The following is a 17,161-nucleotide window of genomic DNA, read 5'->3' on the forward strand; positions in this document are numbered from 1 at the left end:
AACTCCTCTAATGGTTCACAAACCCCACAAGCAAGAAGGAAATATGAGAGAGGATGAGATATGCTAGAAATAGGCTCTAGGGTTTCCTTGGAAGCCAGTGTAGCCGATTTCCATAGCCTAAGGGTCTTATTTATAATGTTGGCTGCTAGGGTTTCATTCTAAACCCTAATGGACAACTTAGCCACCAAGCAGCCTAAGGAACCTTTTGGAATAAGGCCTTGGACGAAAATATGATGGATCCCCATCATAATTTGGTTATCCCCTTAGTCCATTAGGTTCCCTAGCCCAAAACTCAACTATCATGCATTTGACAGTTTATACCTCTTTACTTAATTAATCTCTTTTAGTCATCAAATTAATTCCTAATTAATTTATGACCAATACTAATTAAATAAATATGATTTCTACTTTAATATATTATTCATATAATATATTAATAAACCATGATATTCTCTCTCCCTCTCTCCTTAAATTACCTTGTCAAGTTGCTTTGGAGAAGGCAACCCTAAATGACCATGCACAACCGGGCCAAGTAGATACCAAATATAGTTACGAGCTTCGACACTAATCCAACACATAGTAGGGCATGTATTAGTTGCAGCGGCGTACAATCAAGAAGAGGATATTGGGGTGGTGGCTCTTATTATCTATGATGAGTATCGAGTGTAGTAATGAGGTCTTCGCTCTTATTACAATCCACGTGATGGAACGTTGGTTGAGGAGTCGTGGATGAGGAGTATGATAGTTCATTATTTTCAGATTAAGAGTCATAGTTACTACTGGACAGTTGAGATGTCCGGTAATGGGATGGTATGAGATTATGTATGATTAAAGGCAATCATGATGAGAAGTTTTTGAGGATTTCATATGAGATTCAGGATATTTGGAGTTGTGGAGTTTCTATCGGGGAGACCATCGAGCATTGCGAAGTACCTTCCAAGAGTAAGTGTGATGTTCCTGGTGGAAACAGTCTGTGGAGTAGATTATTGGTGCGCCAATTGGTGATGGTTCAAACCTTGAGTGGGGGACAACCGGGTATTCTATTGAGAGGATCAGAGATTATTCAAGAGCAGTTAGGGAGCTGGATAGAGACATGCATAATGGATTCATGAGACCAGGGCTATTGGTGGTCGAGGTGAGTTGCTTGGGGAGTTAATACATATTGTACACATTCAATAAGGGATGAGTGTCTGCACGACAGGTGGCCGTTGGTCAGAGGCCTTGTGGTAGATAAGAATTTTTCGAGGTGGTTGGTTCGTAGGGATACTTCGGCATTTTGGTTTGATGAATGGATTATTCTATGCTCTTTGGAAAGGGTAAGAGATGATCGGGCAGCCAACTTTCGGGTCGGCATGCGTAATCTCGCTTGGTTTTCAACAATAGAGGAAAGAGTTTCGGAGGGTCATCTTCGTGTTCTGAGTCGTTGGTGATTTCTCCATGTTTCAAATTGGGAGATGGAGTATTCTGGGGTTACAAGTAGCACGAGAGGAAGATCGGTTGTGAGATTCCGAGGAAGCAATGTAGTATTTGAGTATGATGCCATGAGTACGAGATCAGTGGCAGAGTCAAGACACTACGAGGCGTTGTGATGGTGTATCGGGGTATCCGAGTTTAATTTCCTAAATCTCGGATTATTTTGAGTTTTGAGTTTGAGATGGCAAGTGGTGTATCAAGTATCTACGGTTCCAGTGGGAGCCCTTCAGCCAATTGACATCAAGCGAGATTATTCGAGAATGTGGATTGTAGCAGGAAAGGTGTTTTGTTATGGCGGATGTCGTCAGAAATAGTAGTGCATAATTTGGGTAAGTGTGTACACCTATCTATGGTTGGTCCATAGGGCATGAGTGTTAGGTGCATTTCATGCATTCATTTTTATACTTTTAGTTCATAAAAGTGCATTACATTTAGGTTTAAACTCATGCATTTTGTATATTTTCGGGATTTTTCATGATGCAATTCCATTCACACGCTTTTAGGATATTTCAGGGACTTATGAAGGTTGGATCTTGTTGGAGGAAGTTATCAAGAGTTGGAGACAAAGTTGTAGAAGTTTTGGAGCTTTGAAGAGAAGAAATGAAGAATTTGGCTTCACAGGAGTTTACACGGCCGTGTAAATGTATACCTATAATTTACACGGGCCGTGTAAACGTATATGCAAGGACATTCTACTTCAAAGATCTGGAAGAATTAAGCATTCTACTTTTCTTGTTTACACGGCCGTGTAAATGGAACCCTTTGGTTTACACGGGCCGTGTAAACGTCTCGGCAGTTTTTAAAGTGGTTTTGTCTTCTTATAATTCAGACAATCAGTTTTGAAGGGAGTTAGGTCGGATTTTGGGAGGAGAAGAGACGATTTTCAGAGCCTTTACAAGTAGATTAACACTTGGAAAACACTTTAATTTCTTTTGGTAAGTCAATTTGAAGTTTAAACTTGTTTGATTTGTAGTCCAACCTAGATATGTGTGGTTGATTTTATTATCATTTCCGAATCTGAACTCTTAAGTATGTGTTGTTAGGTTGTAACTTGAATTTGACTTATGTTTAACATCTAGTAATCTTTGATTTGATCTTAATCATGTGTTTGGTTAGTTCTCCTTTTCACTTGATCAATGAACTAGGGTTCTATTCAATCTAGTTAATCAAATCATGAAATTTGTATATGTTTTATGATTTGATGTTAGTAACACTCACTTACTTGGTTGTAATTAGATCAAAATTAGTGCAATCAAAGATTAAATGTTTATATTCCCAAGCTTAAGAGGAATGTTAAACATTGTTGGTAATTAGTGCAAGAACTTAATGTCATTTAATGATTTAATGCAAGAGCTTATTTGGGTTGAATCAATTAAATGAATTTTTATTTAAAGAGCTTATTTTGAATAAAATACTTTTGCTAATTTGGATATTAGAGTTTATTAATATCCAACTTACCAACCTAGATTGAACATGAGTTATAATCATATTACATCTTTCAACATAATACATATATAAGAGTCAGAATCGGAAATGTACTTCTTTTACTACGTTTGTTTTCAATCTTTCTTATTTATGAAGTTTAATTCAAGTTTAAATACAAACCCCCATTTTAATATTACTTGTATTATGTGTGAAAATATGGCAAGATAAAAAGTCCCGTATCTCTGTGGACCGACCCTGCTTACTCTATACTATCTTTAGTATTAGAAATAGCAGTGATTTGAGTTATATTAATATTATTTTATCCCATCATTTGTTGGTTTGACAACCAAACAAATTGGCGCCGTTGCCGGGGATACGGTAGTACTAATTGTTTATGCCAAGATCTTTTCGCACAGGTACACCATTACCAGTTGATTTGGAGATAGAAAAATCTGCTAAACAGAGAAGGAAGCAAGCCAGACTTTTAAAGAAACAACAACAATCCAGAGCTTCTTCATCAAATCCATCAACTACATCCTCTCCAACATCCAAAAGTATCACCCCACCATCTTCACCTACTCCTACCATGGCAGACAACCATGGAGGAAATCAAAATCCTCCACATCCACCACCTGAACAAACCTTTAGACAATGGGCCACTCAAGATGTCACCCAACAACCTTTGTGCATAAATTACCCTGCAGCAATCAACTTTGAACTCAAGTCTGGACTCATCCATTTGTTACCCTCATTCCGTGGTCTTGAGAATGAAGACCCACATAAATTCCTTAAGGAATTTCATGTTGTTTGTGTGGGTATGAAGCCACATGAAGTCACAGAAGATCAAATCAAGTTAAGGGCATTTCCCTTTGCTTTACAAGATTCAGCCAAGGAGTGGTTGTATGACTTACCATCGGGGTCAGTCACAACATGGAATGAACTTGCAAGGATGTTTCTGGATAAATATTTTCCCGAAATGAGAGCTTCAGCTTTACGTAGAGAGATAATTGGCATCAAGCAACAAAAGAGAGAAGCATTGCATACTTATTGGGAACGGTTGAAGAAATTGTGCTCAAGATGTCCACAACATGGGATTACAGAATATCAATTGCTGCAATATTTTTGTGAAGGAATGTCATCTTGGGATAGGAGATTACTCAATGCATCAAGTGGTGGATCTATAGCTGATAAGACTCCAACAGAAATCAGAGTTCTTATAAAAAACATGGCAGAAGAGTCTAAACATACAGTCCAAGAAGAAGAGTGGTACAGTGACGCACCAAGGGGGGTGAAAGAAATTTCTACTCCAAAAATTGAAAGTCAACTTTCTGAGTTGACTAAGGTAGTAATGATGCTTGCAAAAGACAAGGGCGTGCAACCACCAACAGTTAGACCTTGTGGCATTTGTACACAAGTTGGACATCCTACCGACATGTGCCCTCAACTTCAAGAGGAAGATTATGAAGAAGCAAAAACCATGGGAGGTTTTCTTAGGTCTAGTCAAAGGGGATATGAGCAGCCATTAGGTGATCAAAGATGGAACAACAATCAAGGTTGGGGAGGAAATCAACAAGGGAACTATCAACCAAGTCAACCACATCAATACCAACAAAGACCGCCTTTTCCACCACAAAACTTTCAGCCAAGGCAACCACAACACCCTCCTCAACAAGCGGATTCATCAAGTATGTCTTTAGAGGACATAGTAAAAAGTTTGGCAACTAGTACACAAGCTTTCCAACAAGAGACAAGAGCAAGCATAAAGAACTTAGAGAAACAAGTTTCACAGCTTGCTATTTCCGTAAGCAAACTAGAATCTCAAGGAAAGTTGCTTGCCCAAACTGAAGCAAACCCAAAGCACAATGTGTGTGCCATCACATTGAGAGGCAGGAAAAGCTATAATGGTCCAAAATTTTCGGTTGATCAAAAAGAAGATGAAATAGTGGTTGAAGAGGCAACCAAAGAAGAGAAGGAGGAAGAGAAAACAAGCGAAAAGAAGCCTTTCATCGCCGAGTCCAAAGTCACACCTGCTCCATTTCCCGAAAGATTAAAGAGCATGAAGAAAGAACGGGAGGAGAATGACATCATGCAAATGTTCAAGAGAGTTCAAATCAACATTCCACTCCTCGAGGTCATCAAGCAGGTACCTAGATACGCAAGGTTCCTTAAGGATCTTTGTGTATCTAAAAAGAAATTAAAAGGAAATCAAGTCGTAACGGTTGGGGAGCATATATCCGCGGTTTTGCAAAAGAGGATGCCCCCAAAGTGCAAGGATCCTGGTGTCTTTACCGTGCCTTGCAAGTTGGGAAATCTTTATGTACCCCGAGCTATGCTTGATCTAGGTGCATCTGTAAATGTCCTACCATATTCTCTTTTCAAATCAATTGGTGTAGGAACATTGAGCAAAACCGGTGTGATCATCCAACTTGCTGATCGGTCTTTGGTACACCCAAAGGGAGTATTAGAGGACGTGTTAGTGCAAGTTGATGGATTTGTCTTCCCGGCTGATTTTTATGTCTTAGATATGGGAGATGATGACTCTCCAAGTTCAAGTTCCATTCTTTTGGGTAGACCTTTTCTTAAAACTTCTAAAACAAAAATCGATGTCTACAATGGAACCTTGAGTATGGAATTTGATGGTGAAGTTATCAACTTCAATGTGAATGAAGCAAAAAAGACTCCTTTTGATGTTCAATCTGTTAATTTTGTCAATTTGATCCATCCCTCAACAAAAAAGGGTTTGAACTTGTCTAACAATGAATTTCTGGAGTTAGTTTTGTCACGAAAACTAGACAGGGACAAAGCCAAAGAGCTTGCAAAGAAGTTTGATATGGATAATGAAGTGTTGGAGATTTTAGAGTTTATTGATGACAAGAAGCATGTGAGGAGTTATGATATGTTAGAGAGTCCCACGTATCGAGACTGAAGCACAAATAGTTGGGGTCCAAGTCGAGCCAACGACATTAAAAAGGGGCGGCTAACCGGGAGGCAACCCGCGGGTATTTTTGTCATTTCGTATATTTTCATTGTATTTTCTTTATTTTCAAACTCCCAAGTTGTTTTTCATGCTAAAAAAGGGTTAAAAATCATTTTTCGGGCAATAGAGGTTTAGCAGGTTGCAATTTCAAAACGTGAAAAAAAAAAAATCAAATTTTTTGGCCTTTTCAGAGGTTTACACGGCCGTGTAAACTTATGCTTTCCATTTCCACGGGCCGTGTAAACGCAAAAACAGGGCTGAACAATTTTAAGGTCAAATCTCGATTTTTCTAACTCATTCTTCACTCAATACCTGCGATTTCCTCTCTTCCTACTGCCCCCTTCGAAAAAAAAAACCTTCCAAATACTCAATCTTCCTCAATTTTGCATAAAAAATCAAGCTCCAAGGTATGAAATTCTTCTCTTTTCTTCATCTTCTTTATCTTTCACATCTATTTCAACCTCTCATGGCCGATTTTGGGGTTTTTGAGCAAAACCCTAGAATTTTTTAACCTCAAAATTTCGACCTAATGCTTGAAATTTCTTGTAGGATAAGCTTGGGGAAGCATTGGATATCATCTTACCACCATTATCAAGCACAAATTGGTATAATTGTTCCACACTCTTACTTTGTGCATTTAGATAGAACCTCAATTTTTTGGGTGATTTTTTTTTTTTTTGTGAGACTTGCTAGTTCTTGTGTTTCTATTGTCTTAATTGTGTGCAACTCTTTGTTGATTCATTTGGGTAATGGCTTCTCGGGGTAAAAGACCTAGAATTGGAACTTCACAAGATGAACAAGACCCACACCCCATGGACAACCCTTATGAATTTGGTCTAATTTTTGAGACCAATAGACAAGAGATATTGTATGCAAATCTTGTTACAAGAACCATGGGTGCTCAAAAATTTGTGGATATCCAAGCCCTCAAAGATTTGCATATCTATAAGGGTGTCCACAAGCTCTTTAAAAACATAGGATGGGAGGGTCTTTTGAATCTTCATGCAGTTAGTTACCAAACACCGATGTTGGAACTTTTGTCTTCCATTACCTTTGGCTATCAAACTCATCTCCTGACTTTCCGTTTGCTCAATCAAACCCATCAAGTTCATGCTGACATTCTCTGTGATATGATTGGTGCTCCCAAAGCAAAAAGAGATGTATACACAGCAAAGGGCAGAAAAAATATCATTTTTGAGCAAAACTGTACAAATTTTTGGAGAAGCATTTCTTGTGAGTATGATTATCAGTCAGGAACAGCCAAAGCTTCTAGCATTATCCATCCGGTCTTGAAAGTCGCCCACCGGATCATTGCTTCTCTCTTATTCCCTCAAGAAGAGATTAGCAAGGCTAATAAGAAAGAGCTAGAAGTCTTGTGGTGTATGATTCATAAGCCTGCTGAAGTCCCTCATTTTGGTTGTTGGGTTATTCAAAAAATGCTCAGAAATGCTACGAGCCATGGTGGGCAGTTACATTGTGGAGGCATGGTTTCTGTTATTGCTGAGCATCTTGGCCTCCATTTACCCAACAAACATAGTCATGGGTCGTACTCGTCTATCCATTGATGTTATGGAAACAATGCACCTTTTCCACCGTCTTCCCACTGGGGATGTTCATTGGACAGTAGATGGGAAAGAGTATCTACGCATCGACGGCAGAAACAAGAAGATACTCAATTTAGCCAATGACATTCCATCAACCACTTGGAAGCTCAAATCCAATTTAGGTGTTACAGTAGATCATAGTCCTCCACCCTCTCCTCCTCCTGCTCCTACTGCTGGTGCCTCTAGTTCATCTCGCCCCAATTTTTCTTCTGAACACAATCTTTATATGGGTGAGTTTGCACGTCTGAACCACCGTTACACAAGTATACAGCAGGAAATCGGAGAAATTTATACGGGTGTCGCTGAAATCACTTCTGATTTTCAAGACTACCATAACTTGCAAGAAGAGCATTGGGCCCAACAAGAGTTGCGTTGGGCTGAGCAGGATCAAAGATAGGCCGCTCAAGAGCAGCACAACCGCAACATTCATCACCTGCTAAGCGATATCCATAGAGTTCTTGTCCTCCCCACACAGCCGCAGCCACCATCAACATCTCAACCCCAATGGCCGCCCTACTATCCTGCAGATTATCCTTCACAGTTCCCTCCATCTCAACCGCCCGGTCCTCAATAGGACAGCTATGCCTCTCTCCAAGCATCGAGGACGATGCTTATTTTAAGCTTGGGGAGGGGCATCCATCCATGCATTATCCCGTTGCATGTAGGTTGCATGTAAATTTTGTACATATTGCATTGCATTGCATTATTTTTCTTTGTCATAAATAAAAAAATAAAATAAATAAATAAATAATTCTTTCAATTCTAAATTTTATTATTTCCTTTGCATCTAAATTTTTGCATTGCATTCATTGCATAAAAAAAATCGATCCAATCCCAAGCAACCGAATCTTTTCAAAACAGTTGAGCAGGTAAATGAGTCATGTGCCTTGAAATTGGCTTGCTCTTTTTATTGAAAAATCTAAAAGCAAGTTAATCACACGAGCACATCTCCCGAAGCTACTTGTGCAAAGCAGAAAATGAGAAGATTGTCAACACTGGAGCATAACAGCAGGTATGAGTCGATTCTTTGGGACATATGACCGGTCTTATGAGTAGTAATGCTCAATTGAACTTAAAATGCCAAATTCAAAAGTTCATAAAAAGAATGCAAAATCTCAATGTCCCGCCTTCCAGCGCTCTTAAAAGTCCTTTCTACTTATTCCCTTTTATATACCCTGCTTGAGGTCATAGCTTTCAACTATACTTACGGGTTTTTGAATGTTGACATTTAGTCCCCCGAAAAATGTCTTAGAAGTCCTCACGGTAATAGACCGTGAGATGTCCCATAACAAAAAAAAAAAGTCAAGGACGAAAATATAAGGAAATCGGCCGAATAAATAATAAATTAAGTGTTATGTGTTAGCTTAGTTATTTGTATTTAAATAATAATAATAATATCAAAAAAAAAAAAAAAAAAAAAAAAAAACTATTATTAAGTTAATCTGTGACCTTTGGGATTCGAACAAGTAAACTCTGAGGGGTGTTCTACACTTAATCACCTAAAGCTAAATTGTTTGGGATTGATTGGTTGAAAGTTCGCTACACGGGTTCCATAGAAAGTCATGAACTTAATAATAGCAAATAGAGCTAATCTGTGGCCTTTGAGGTTCGGGCAAGTAAACCCGAGGGATCTCTTCAAATCTAGCACACTAAGGTCATTTGATTTGGATGTGTTGGTTGGAAGCCCGTTACACGGATTTCAAAGAAAGCCATGAGCTTTATTTGTAAAAAGAAAAATGTAATTAGGAAGTTTGTATATAGTTGTGTTTATAGTTTAATTAGATATTGTGTTTAGGAAAAATACTTGGCTGTCAAAAGATTCCCTTGGACTTGGATTTGAATTTATGACATTGGACTGAATGTTAATTACTTCGACTGGTGTAAGTGGTTTGAAGTTTGTAACCAATCTGGATAAATATTAGGGAATTTATAGAAAATATTTTTCAGAAAAAGATTGTTGTTAACCAACAAATAGCTGGAATCGGACATTGTTATATTTTATGAAACAAAGATGGTTGAGCATGTTTTGTCACATATAATTTCACGAGAGTAAGACCATAATTTGTTCCAAAAAATTGATTTGATGATATTGAAAAGGAATAAGTGTTGTGATCTTTGATTCTGTTGAGTTGTACTAGGGAGTGGCTATAGTCTTATCTCTATTATCATATAATATTTTGAGATTAAAGCCAAGTTAACTCAAGGCATGACAGGTACATTCTCAACTATGGTACAAAACAGGGTAATTGGATTGGATCTTTTCATGTTTGTTTTTAATTTCATTCATTAAGTTTCAAATAGTTTTAACTTTAATTTTTTTTCTTCTATTTTATTTTATTTTCTCCGGTTTAAATTCCTTGTTCTTTCTTGAGGACAAGAAAGGTTCAAGCTTGGGGAGATTTGTTAGGTGCATTTCATGCATTCATTTTTATACTTTTAGTTCATAAAAGTGCATTACATTTAGGTTTAAACTCATGCATTTTGTATATTTTCGGGATTTTTCATGATGCAATTCCATTCACACGCTTTTAGGATATTTCAGGGACTTATGAAGGTTGGATCTTGTTGGAGGAAGTTATCAAGAGTTGGAGACAAAGTTGTAGAAGTTTTGGAGCTTTGAAGAGAAGAAATGAAGAATTTGGCTTCACAGGAGTTTACACGGCCGTGTAAATGTATACCTATAATTTACACGGGCCGTGTAAACGTATATGCAAGGACATTCTACTTCAAAGATCTGGAAGAATTAAGCATTCTACTTTTCTTGTTTACACGGCCGTGTAAATGGAACCCTTTGGTTTACACGGGCCGTGTAAACGTCTCGGCAGTTTTTAAAGTGGTTTTGTCTTCTTATAATTCAGACAATCAGTTTTGAAGGGAGTTAGGTCGGATTTTGGGAGGAGAAGAGACGATTTTCAGAGCCTTTACAAGTAGATTAACACTTGGAAAACACTTTAATTTCTTTTGGTAAGTCAATTTGAAGTTTAAACTTGTTTGATTTGTAGTCCAACCTAGATATGTGTGGTTGATTTTATTATCATTTCCGAATCTGAACTCTTAAGTATGTGTTGTTAGGTTGTAACTTGAATTTGACTTATGTTTAACATCTAGTAATCTTTGATTTGATCTTAATCATGTGTTTGGTTAGTTCTCCTTTTCACTTGATCAATGAACTAGGGTTCTATTCAATCTAGTTAATCAAATCATGAAATTTGTATATGTTTTATGATTTGATGTTAGTAACACTCACTTACTTGGTTGTAATTAGATCAAAATTAGTGCAATCAAAGATTAAATGTTTATATTCCCAAGCTTAAGAGGAATGTTAAACATTGTTGGTAATTAGTGCAAGAACTTAATGTCATTTAATGATTTAATGCAAGAGCTTATTTGGGTTGAATCAATTAAATGAAGTTTTATTTAAAGAGCTTATTTTGAATAAAATACTTTTGCTAATTTGGATATTAGAGTTTATTAATATCCAACTTACCAACCTAGATTGAACATGAGTTATAATCATATTACATCTTTCAACATAATACATATATAAGAGTCAGAATCGGAAATGTACTTCTTTTACTACGTTTGTTTTCAATCTTTCTTATTTATGAAGTTTAATTCAAGTTTAAATACAAACCCCCATTTTAATATTACTTGTATTATGTGTGAAAATATGGCAAGATAAAAAGTCCCGTATCTCTGTGGACCGACCCTGCTTACTCTATACTATCTTTAGTATTAGAAATAGCAGTGATTTGAGTTATATTAATATTATTTTATCCCATCATTTGTTGGTTTGACAACCAAACAATGAGTTAATGATCACAGTGTGGTGTCGAAATGAGGATGAGATTGTGAAGTGGTAAGCGCAAGTGTGGTAGGACTGCGGGGAGCTGCAGTTTCAATGAGTTAGTGCAAAGGGGTGTGGTGATGCTACGGGGAGCCGTAGTACTCACTATTCAGTGAGAGGTTGTGGTGGTGCTACAGGGAGCCGTAGTATTCACTATTCAGTGAGTGGTTGTTGTGATGCTACGGGGAGCCATGGTACTCACTATTCAGTGAGAGGTTATTGTGATATTGCAGGGAGTCGTAGTACTCACTAGTCAGCGAGAGAGTGTTGTGATGAAGCATTCTCTGATTAAAGCATGATACAGAAGAGTTTTAGGCTTGGGTAGCCCTAAGATGTGAGTTTTTGGAAACCTGGTGGTCGAACCAGGGGTGGGACTGGGGTCTCCATATTTTTCGGGAATCGTTATATTCTGAATTGAGTAGTGGTTGTCGCAACCAAAGAGAAGTGGATAAGTGAGGTACGCATGGGTTGCGGGTCATGAGTCATGATTTAAGCGGTTCATTGGGACGAGCGGTTACAACTCTGGGTCAGACCAAACTCTCGAGATTGATTTTGGCTCTAGTGGTGCGTCGGGCAGGCAAGATAAGATTACGGATACATAGATGATTTCCATGTTGAAGGGTATTGGTTGTCATTTGGTGTCTTAGACCAGTGTAGGTCAGTGCCTGGTTCGGGAGGTACCGCGAGATGCATGGAACTAATGATCCATAGACGACAGAGGTCAGGGGTGAGCCGATCTTCGGTGGGGATTTTAGTATTCACTTGGGATAATGAGAATTTAAATATTGGTGTGTCACAATGGACCGAGATAGTCGTTGAGGGGGGGAAAGCGGCGAGACATTTTGTGGCATGTAGTGGGTAACCTTTGGGAGGTCCGACTGTAGGGTCGAAAGTAGACCAGGTGCTAAATGATAAAAGATATATCTGTGAGAAAGTGAAGGATTACGATTTTAGAGGTTGAGGACTTCCGAGCAAGCATGATTATTTCTCTTGTGTCTGAGAACAAGGTGATGAGAGTCTATTGTTCGGATGGGTTCTGATTATAGTTCAGTGGATGAGCCCCTAGTGGGATGTGAGCCCTTTCATTCCTTGGGGCGTGATTCGGATCGTTTTGTACGTTTGGTATGAGTGATCGGTCGCTGATTGTTGGACTTTGTGTTGTGTGAATCAGTGGAGCAGTGAGTTATCAGGGTTGGTGTTCAAGGAGCATATATCATGGTGATAGCTTGAATGGGCGGTCTGGCGGCGGGCCAGGCCACTAGAGTTTCCATATTTTGGAAATGTCAGGAAGGGGTATCTTAGCGGCATAAGGGTTGGTTTGATTCTAGATTTGGGAATTTCTGTGTGGATTCAGGTGTCCATGGAAAAAGATATCGGTGTGGTAGGAAATCCTTTCGATAGTGCTTTACGAGTTGTTGGATTCAATCTGTGTGTGATTAAGGAGCGATTTCGAGGGCGAAATCTAATTCAAGTGGGGGAGAATTTTAACATCTGGTTTCCCTAGTACATTGTTTTAATTATGTAAATTAAGGATTTTGGAGGGACTCAACGAGTTCAACTCGTCGAGTAGGGTCACGGCTTGGTGATGAGGTTAATGAATGGACTCGGCGTGTCGGAGGGATGACTCGCCGAGTCAGCGTTGTTGGTAGAAACCCTAATTCTCTCGGGCTTAGGCCTATTTAAAGGCACTTAAGGCCTCCTTTTGCGGCTACCCTTCAGAGGAGAGAACCCTAAACAAGTCCTGAGTGCTTTGGGAAAGAAAGAGAGCCATGTTGAGCTTCTTGGTGGGTGTCTTGAAAGGAAGAGGAAGGTTTCAACCAAAGGGGCCAGAGGAGGTTGTAGATCCATGATTTGCAACCAAGGAGCATCAATTGGAGGTATCAATTCGGACCCCTTTCTTCCCTATTTGAGTAGATCTTTCTTTTGTGGATTAGGGCTTGTATTACCTTCTTGGTGGGGTTTTTAATGAATCAAACCCCACTTATTAGCTAATAGCATAGATCTGGACCTTGGAGGGTCCAAAGAGTCCGGAAGTGGGAAGCCATGGTGGAGCAACCATTGGGCTTTGAAGCTAGGAACCATTAATGGAGTTTTTATGGTTTATAATGCAAAATACACCATGCATGGACATCACAATTGGACCTTTACGCGACTTTTGGGTAGTAGGAGGTTAGAGCTACAGATCTGACCTCAGGTGGCTGAGTGAGTAATCAAATGGGGCCAACTCGCCGAGTCCATGGGATGAATCGACGAGTTGTAGCGGGTGTGACCCCGTAGTCTTGGCCAGTGTTGGCTCATCGAGTTGGGAGTCAACTCAGTGAGCTGAGCGGACCCTAGGAAGATCATGGAGAATTCGAGGGGACTCGGCGAGTCATAGGTGTGCACTCGGCGAGTCAGGTCAACATGGAATGTTGACCCAGATTGAATTTTGTTGACTTCATGAGTGGACCAGTAAGCGGGCAGGTGGGGCCAAGGAGGGGTAAAATGGTCTTTTATCCATCCTGTGGATCAAAAGAGGAAAAGAGGATTTAAATTGTAAAGAGTAAAAAGGCGGATAATGATTGAGATGCTTGTCTTATGTGTTAGGCGGAGGCTAGTCCAAGATCTCCGAGTGCTTGTCGGTTACCTGCTAACCGAGGTGAGTCTTCTCACTATACTTACCATGAGTGGTATCTTTGTATGATCGAGATGTCTTATGTTTTTATATTGAGTAATGAGATATCCTGCATTATGTCTATGTGATTTATGATGTGTATTATTATGTGCTTACTGAGTTAAGACCGGAGGGTCCACCCGAGTTATGGGACCGGAGGGTCCCACTGGGACACATTGACCGAAAGGTCTTACAGTGATATAGCCTCGAGTGGCTAATGAGTTGTGTGTGTGGCATTTTGTGGATGTCACTAAGCTTTGTGCTTACCGTGTTATGTGTTATGTGTATCAGGTTTCTCAGGATCGCGGGACGGAACCGGTTGGATTGTACACACCAGAGAAAGAGTTATGTTTTGAGGATCCTGGATTATTAATGAAGTTGTGTTTTGTAATTTGAATTAACGAGATTTTTATATAATATGTTATGAAAAGTATGTGATTTTAAAATGAAAATTTAGTTTGAAAATTTACGTCGTTACATGACAAGTACCATCCCCTAAAACTTTTAGTTCAACTAATCATAGAGCTTAAATCTAAAAAGAAAGAATATATCGTTATCATAAACAAATATCAATAAGACAATAAGTAAAAACTTAATGTAATCAAGAGTACAAGATAAATGACCTGACAATGAAAGAAGCATTCTTTTGATATACTCGATACTTGTAATTATCAAACGTCAATATATTAAGGAGGAATATTTTCCCTGCTTAAAAACAACTTGCTTAACAAATATATGCACTGAATGAATCAACTGCAGATAACAATAACAAAAAAATTAAGTAACTTCGATTTAATATGTTCTCCATTGGTAATAGTTTAGAAAAAACTCAAAAGTTTGAAGCGTAATAGTCTAGATTTCTTTAGACCATGTTCAATGAGTAATCCGAAAAAAGATTTTGAACAAACTCTAACAAAAAAATCTATTGATTTGCAATGAACCCTAATTTAAATTTACATTGTACAAAATTAATAGAGCATCACGATTGTTACCTGTAACATTAGTAGCAAGAGTGATTGTTCATTTGACCGATAAAAAGTTGATGAAGAAGGCAGATCAAGATAAGAGATTTAAGGCATAATATGAGGGTGTAGACATAAATAAAAGACATAGAAGGATCATTGTGGGGTTTGTTGTGAGAGAATGTGTGACCAGTGTCATATGGTGATTATAGAGGTGAATTATGCTTATGTTTTCTGGTATCGATTAAAGTAGAAGGGAATGGTTTTTCTATCTTTAGAGAGAGAGAGAGAGAGAGAGAAAGTAGGATACGGTGTTTGGCTAATACCTTGGTGAAGGATAATGTCAGAAAATAATCCAATAATAAAAAATATAAGATTGAAATACAATTAATGGTCATGATTTCTTCAATTTAGAATTAAGAATTATCTTTTAATAATATTTAGATATTTGTTTTCTATTGGAATCTTTAAAAAAAAATTCTAGCACAAGACAATTTTATATGGTGAGAGATTAATTCTATTAAATATGATAATGGTGTGTGATGGTTGTTCTTAAAAAAAATGATAGTGAAAAGGAAGTATTAAAATGAGAAAAAATGTCCAAAATAAATATGATATAAAAATATAAGAAAACCTTTTATGCGAAAGAACCATTTCGCAGGCCATTTCGTTCGCAATTAATGGTTCTTCATTATTTATAAATCTTGAAAATAGCTTTAACCTTCTTGTCAAGATTTACCTTTTTTTCTCTCTAAAAAAATTTCTAGAAATTTTCAAAATGCATTGTTATAAAAAAATGAAAATTTTTATGTCAGGTCTAGCTTAGCTTTTGAGAGAGTAAAAGTCTTTTTAGGAAAAGTTGCAAAAAGTCAGGTTAACCTGATTTTTCCAAAAAGTTCATTTTTTTTATATCCAAAAGTAGCTTTTACAAGATCTGCTGTTTTTATCAAACATCTTTTAGTTTTTTATCTTTTCCTAAAAGCTAAAACATGTTTTAAAAGATAAAACAAACACCCCTAAATCTAGGGATACTTTTCTGAATATTTCACTTTTCAAATGCGCCACAGTAAAATTTTAAATTTGAAGTCAGTTTTAGTGATAATATTAATAATATGGTTTTTGTTACTTTTCTAAGTTTTTTTTTTTGTTTTTTGTATGCGACTTAAAAAGGTAATATATTTTTTTGATTTGTATATATATATACTTGGTCACTAAGTTTCTTTTCCTTAATATTTATCCCTTCAACTTGTTAAACTGTATACATTCAGTCTTTATGATCGGGTACTCCAGTTTAGCCGTTAAATCACTTAATAGAATAATATATTTCTCATTTTGTACACATTTAGTTCTTAATAGTTTTATACATACTTAATCCTTAATATTTTTTTTATTGCAAAATAAATCATTTTTGTTTATATACTCATTCATTATTTATGAATGATTTCTTTATTTGTTTTCTCACGACATCTTACGTGGGACAATCAGTAATGAGATGTTTGGAGATTTTGATGTTTATGTTCATCGCGATCTCGACTACTTGGTTGCTTAGGTCATGTGTTTTGAACGTTATAACTTCTTCACATGAATTCGGATTTTAACGATATTTATATTCATGTATTCATAGTTTAGTCTACTAAACTTTTGTTTACATTACTCCCATTAAAAAGTAATATATTTTTATTTATAATCTTTATATCCATACGTTTATATATATATATATATATATATATATATATATATATATATATATATATATATATATATATATATATATTACATTCGAACAAGAGTTAATCTTAACAAAAGTTGTAGTAGACTCAAAAAACGAACACGTGGATATAAAGATCGTTAAAATTTGATATCGTATGAAGAAGTTACAAATGCTCAAAATACAAAACCTAAGCCGAACCACAAAACCTACATAACAAAGCGGTCGAGATCACAATGGACATAAGCATCAACAGACCAAACACCGGGATATATCTAGAAAAGTCCCAATATTTTGGCAAAATTTTTAATAAAGTCCTAAATTTTATTTTTTAAACAAAAAAGTTCTAACTTTTTCATCTTTTGAATAGAAAAGCCTAATAAACTAGCTAATTTATTCACTTTAGCCCGTTTTGACTTGTTCAGCAGATCATAGAACCAAATTGATAATTTTATGAAAATAATGGGATTTTTTTGCAGATTTCATCAAAAAATTTAAATAATGTATAAACA

At 37.1% G+C, this 17,161-nt stretch overlaps 1 protein-coding gene across 1 annotated transcript; it reads left to right on the top strand.

Moving 5' to 3' along the window:
- Positions 1–3,292: 3,292 nt before the first annotated feature.
- LOC145067498 (uncharacterized) lies at positions 3,293–5,824 on the top strand. Its single transcript, XM_079014630.1, has one exon. The coding sequence runs from the start codon at positions 3,293–3,295 to the stop codon at positions 5,822–5,824; it is 2,532 nt and encodes an 843-aa protein (XP_078870756.1).
- Positions 5,825–17,161: the final 11,337 nt, after the last annotated feature.

The sequence above is a fragment of the Lactuca serriola genome, chromosome 8, assembly GCF_051521515.1.
Source record: "Lactuca serriola cultivar US96UC23 chromosome 8, Lser_US96UC23_V15, whole genome shotgun sequence".
Classification (NCBI taxonomy): Eukaryota; Viridiplantae; Streptophyta; class Magnoliopsida; order Asterales; family Asteraceae; genus Lactuca; species Lactuca serriola.

What these genes read in the sequence shown, in the direction of transcription:
- LOC145067498 (XM_079014630.1), top strand. Translation starts at nt 3,293, where the DNA reads ATGCCAAGATCTTTTCGCACAGGTACACCATTACCAGTTGATTTGGAG.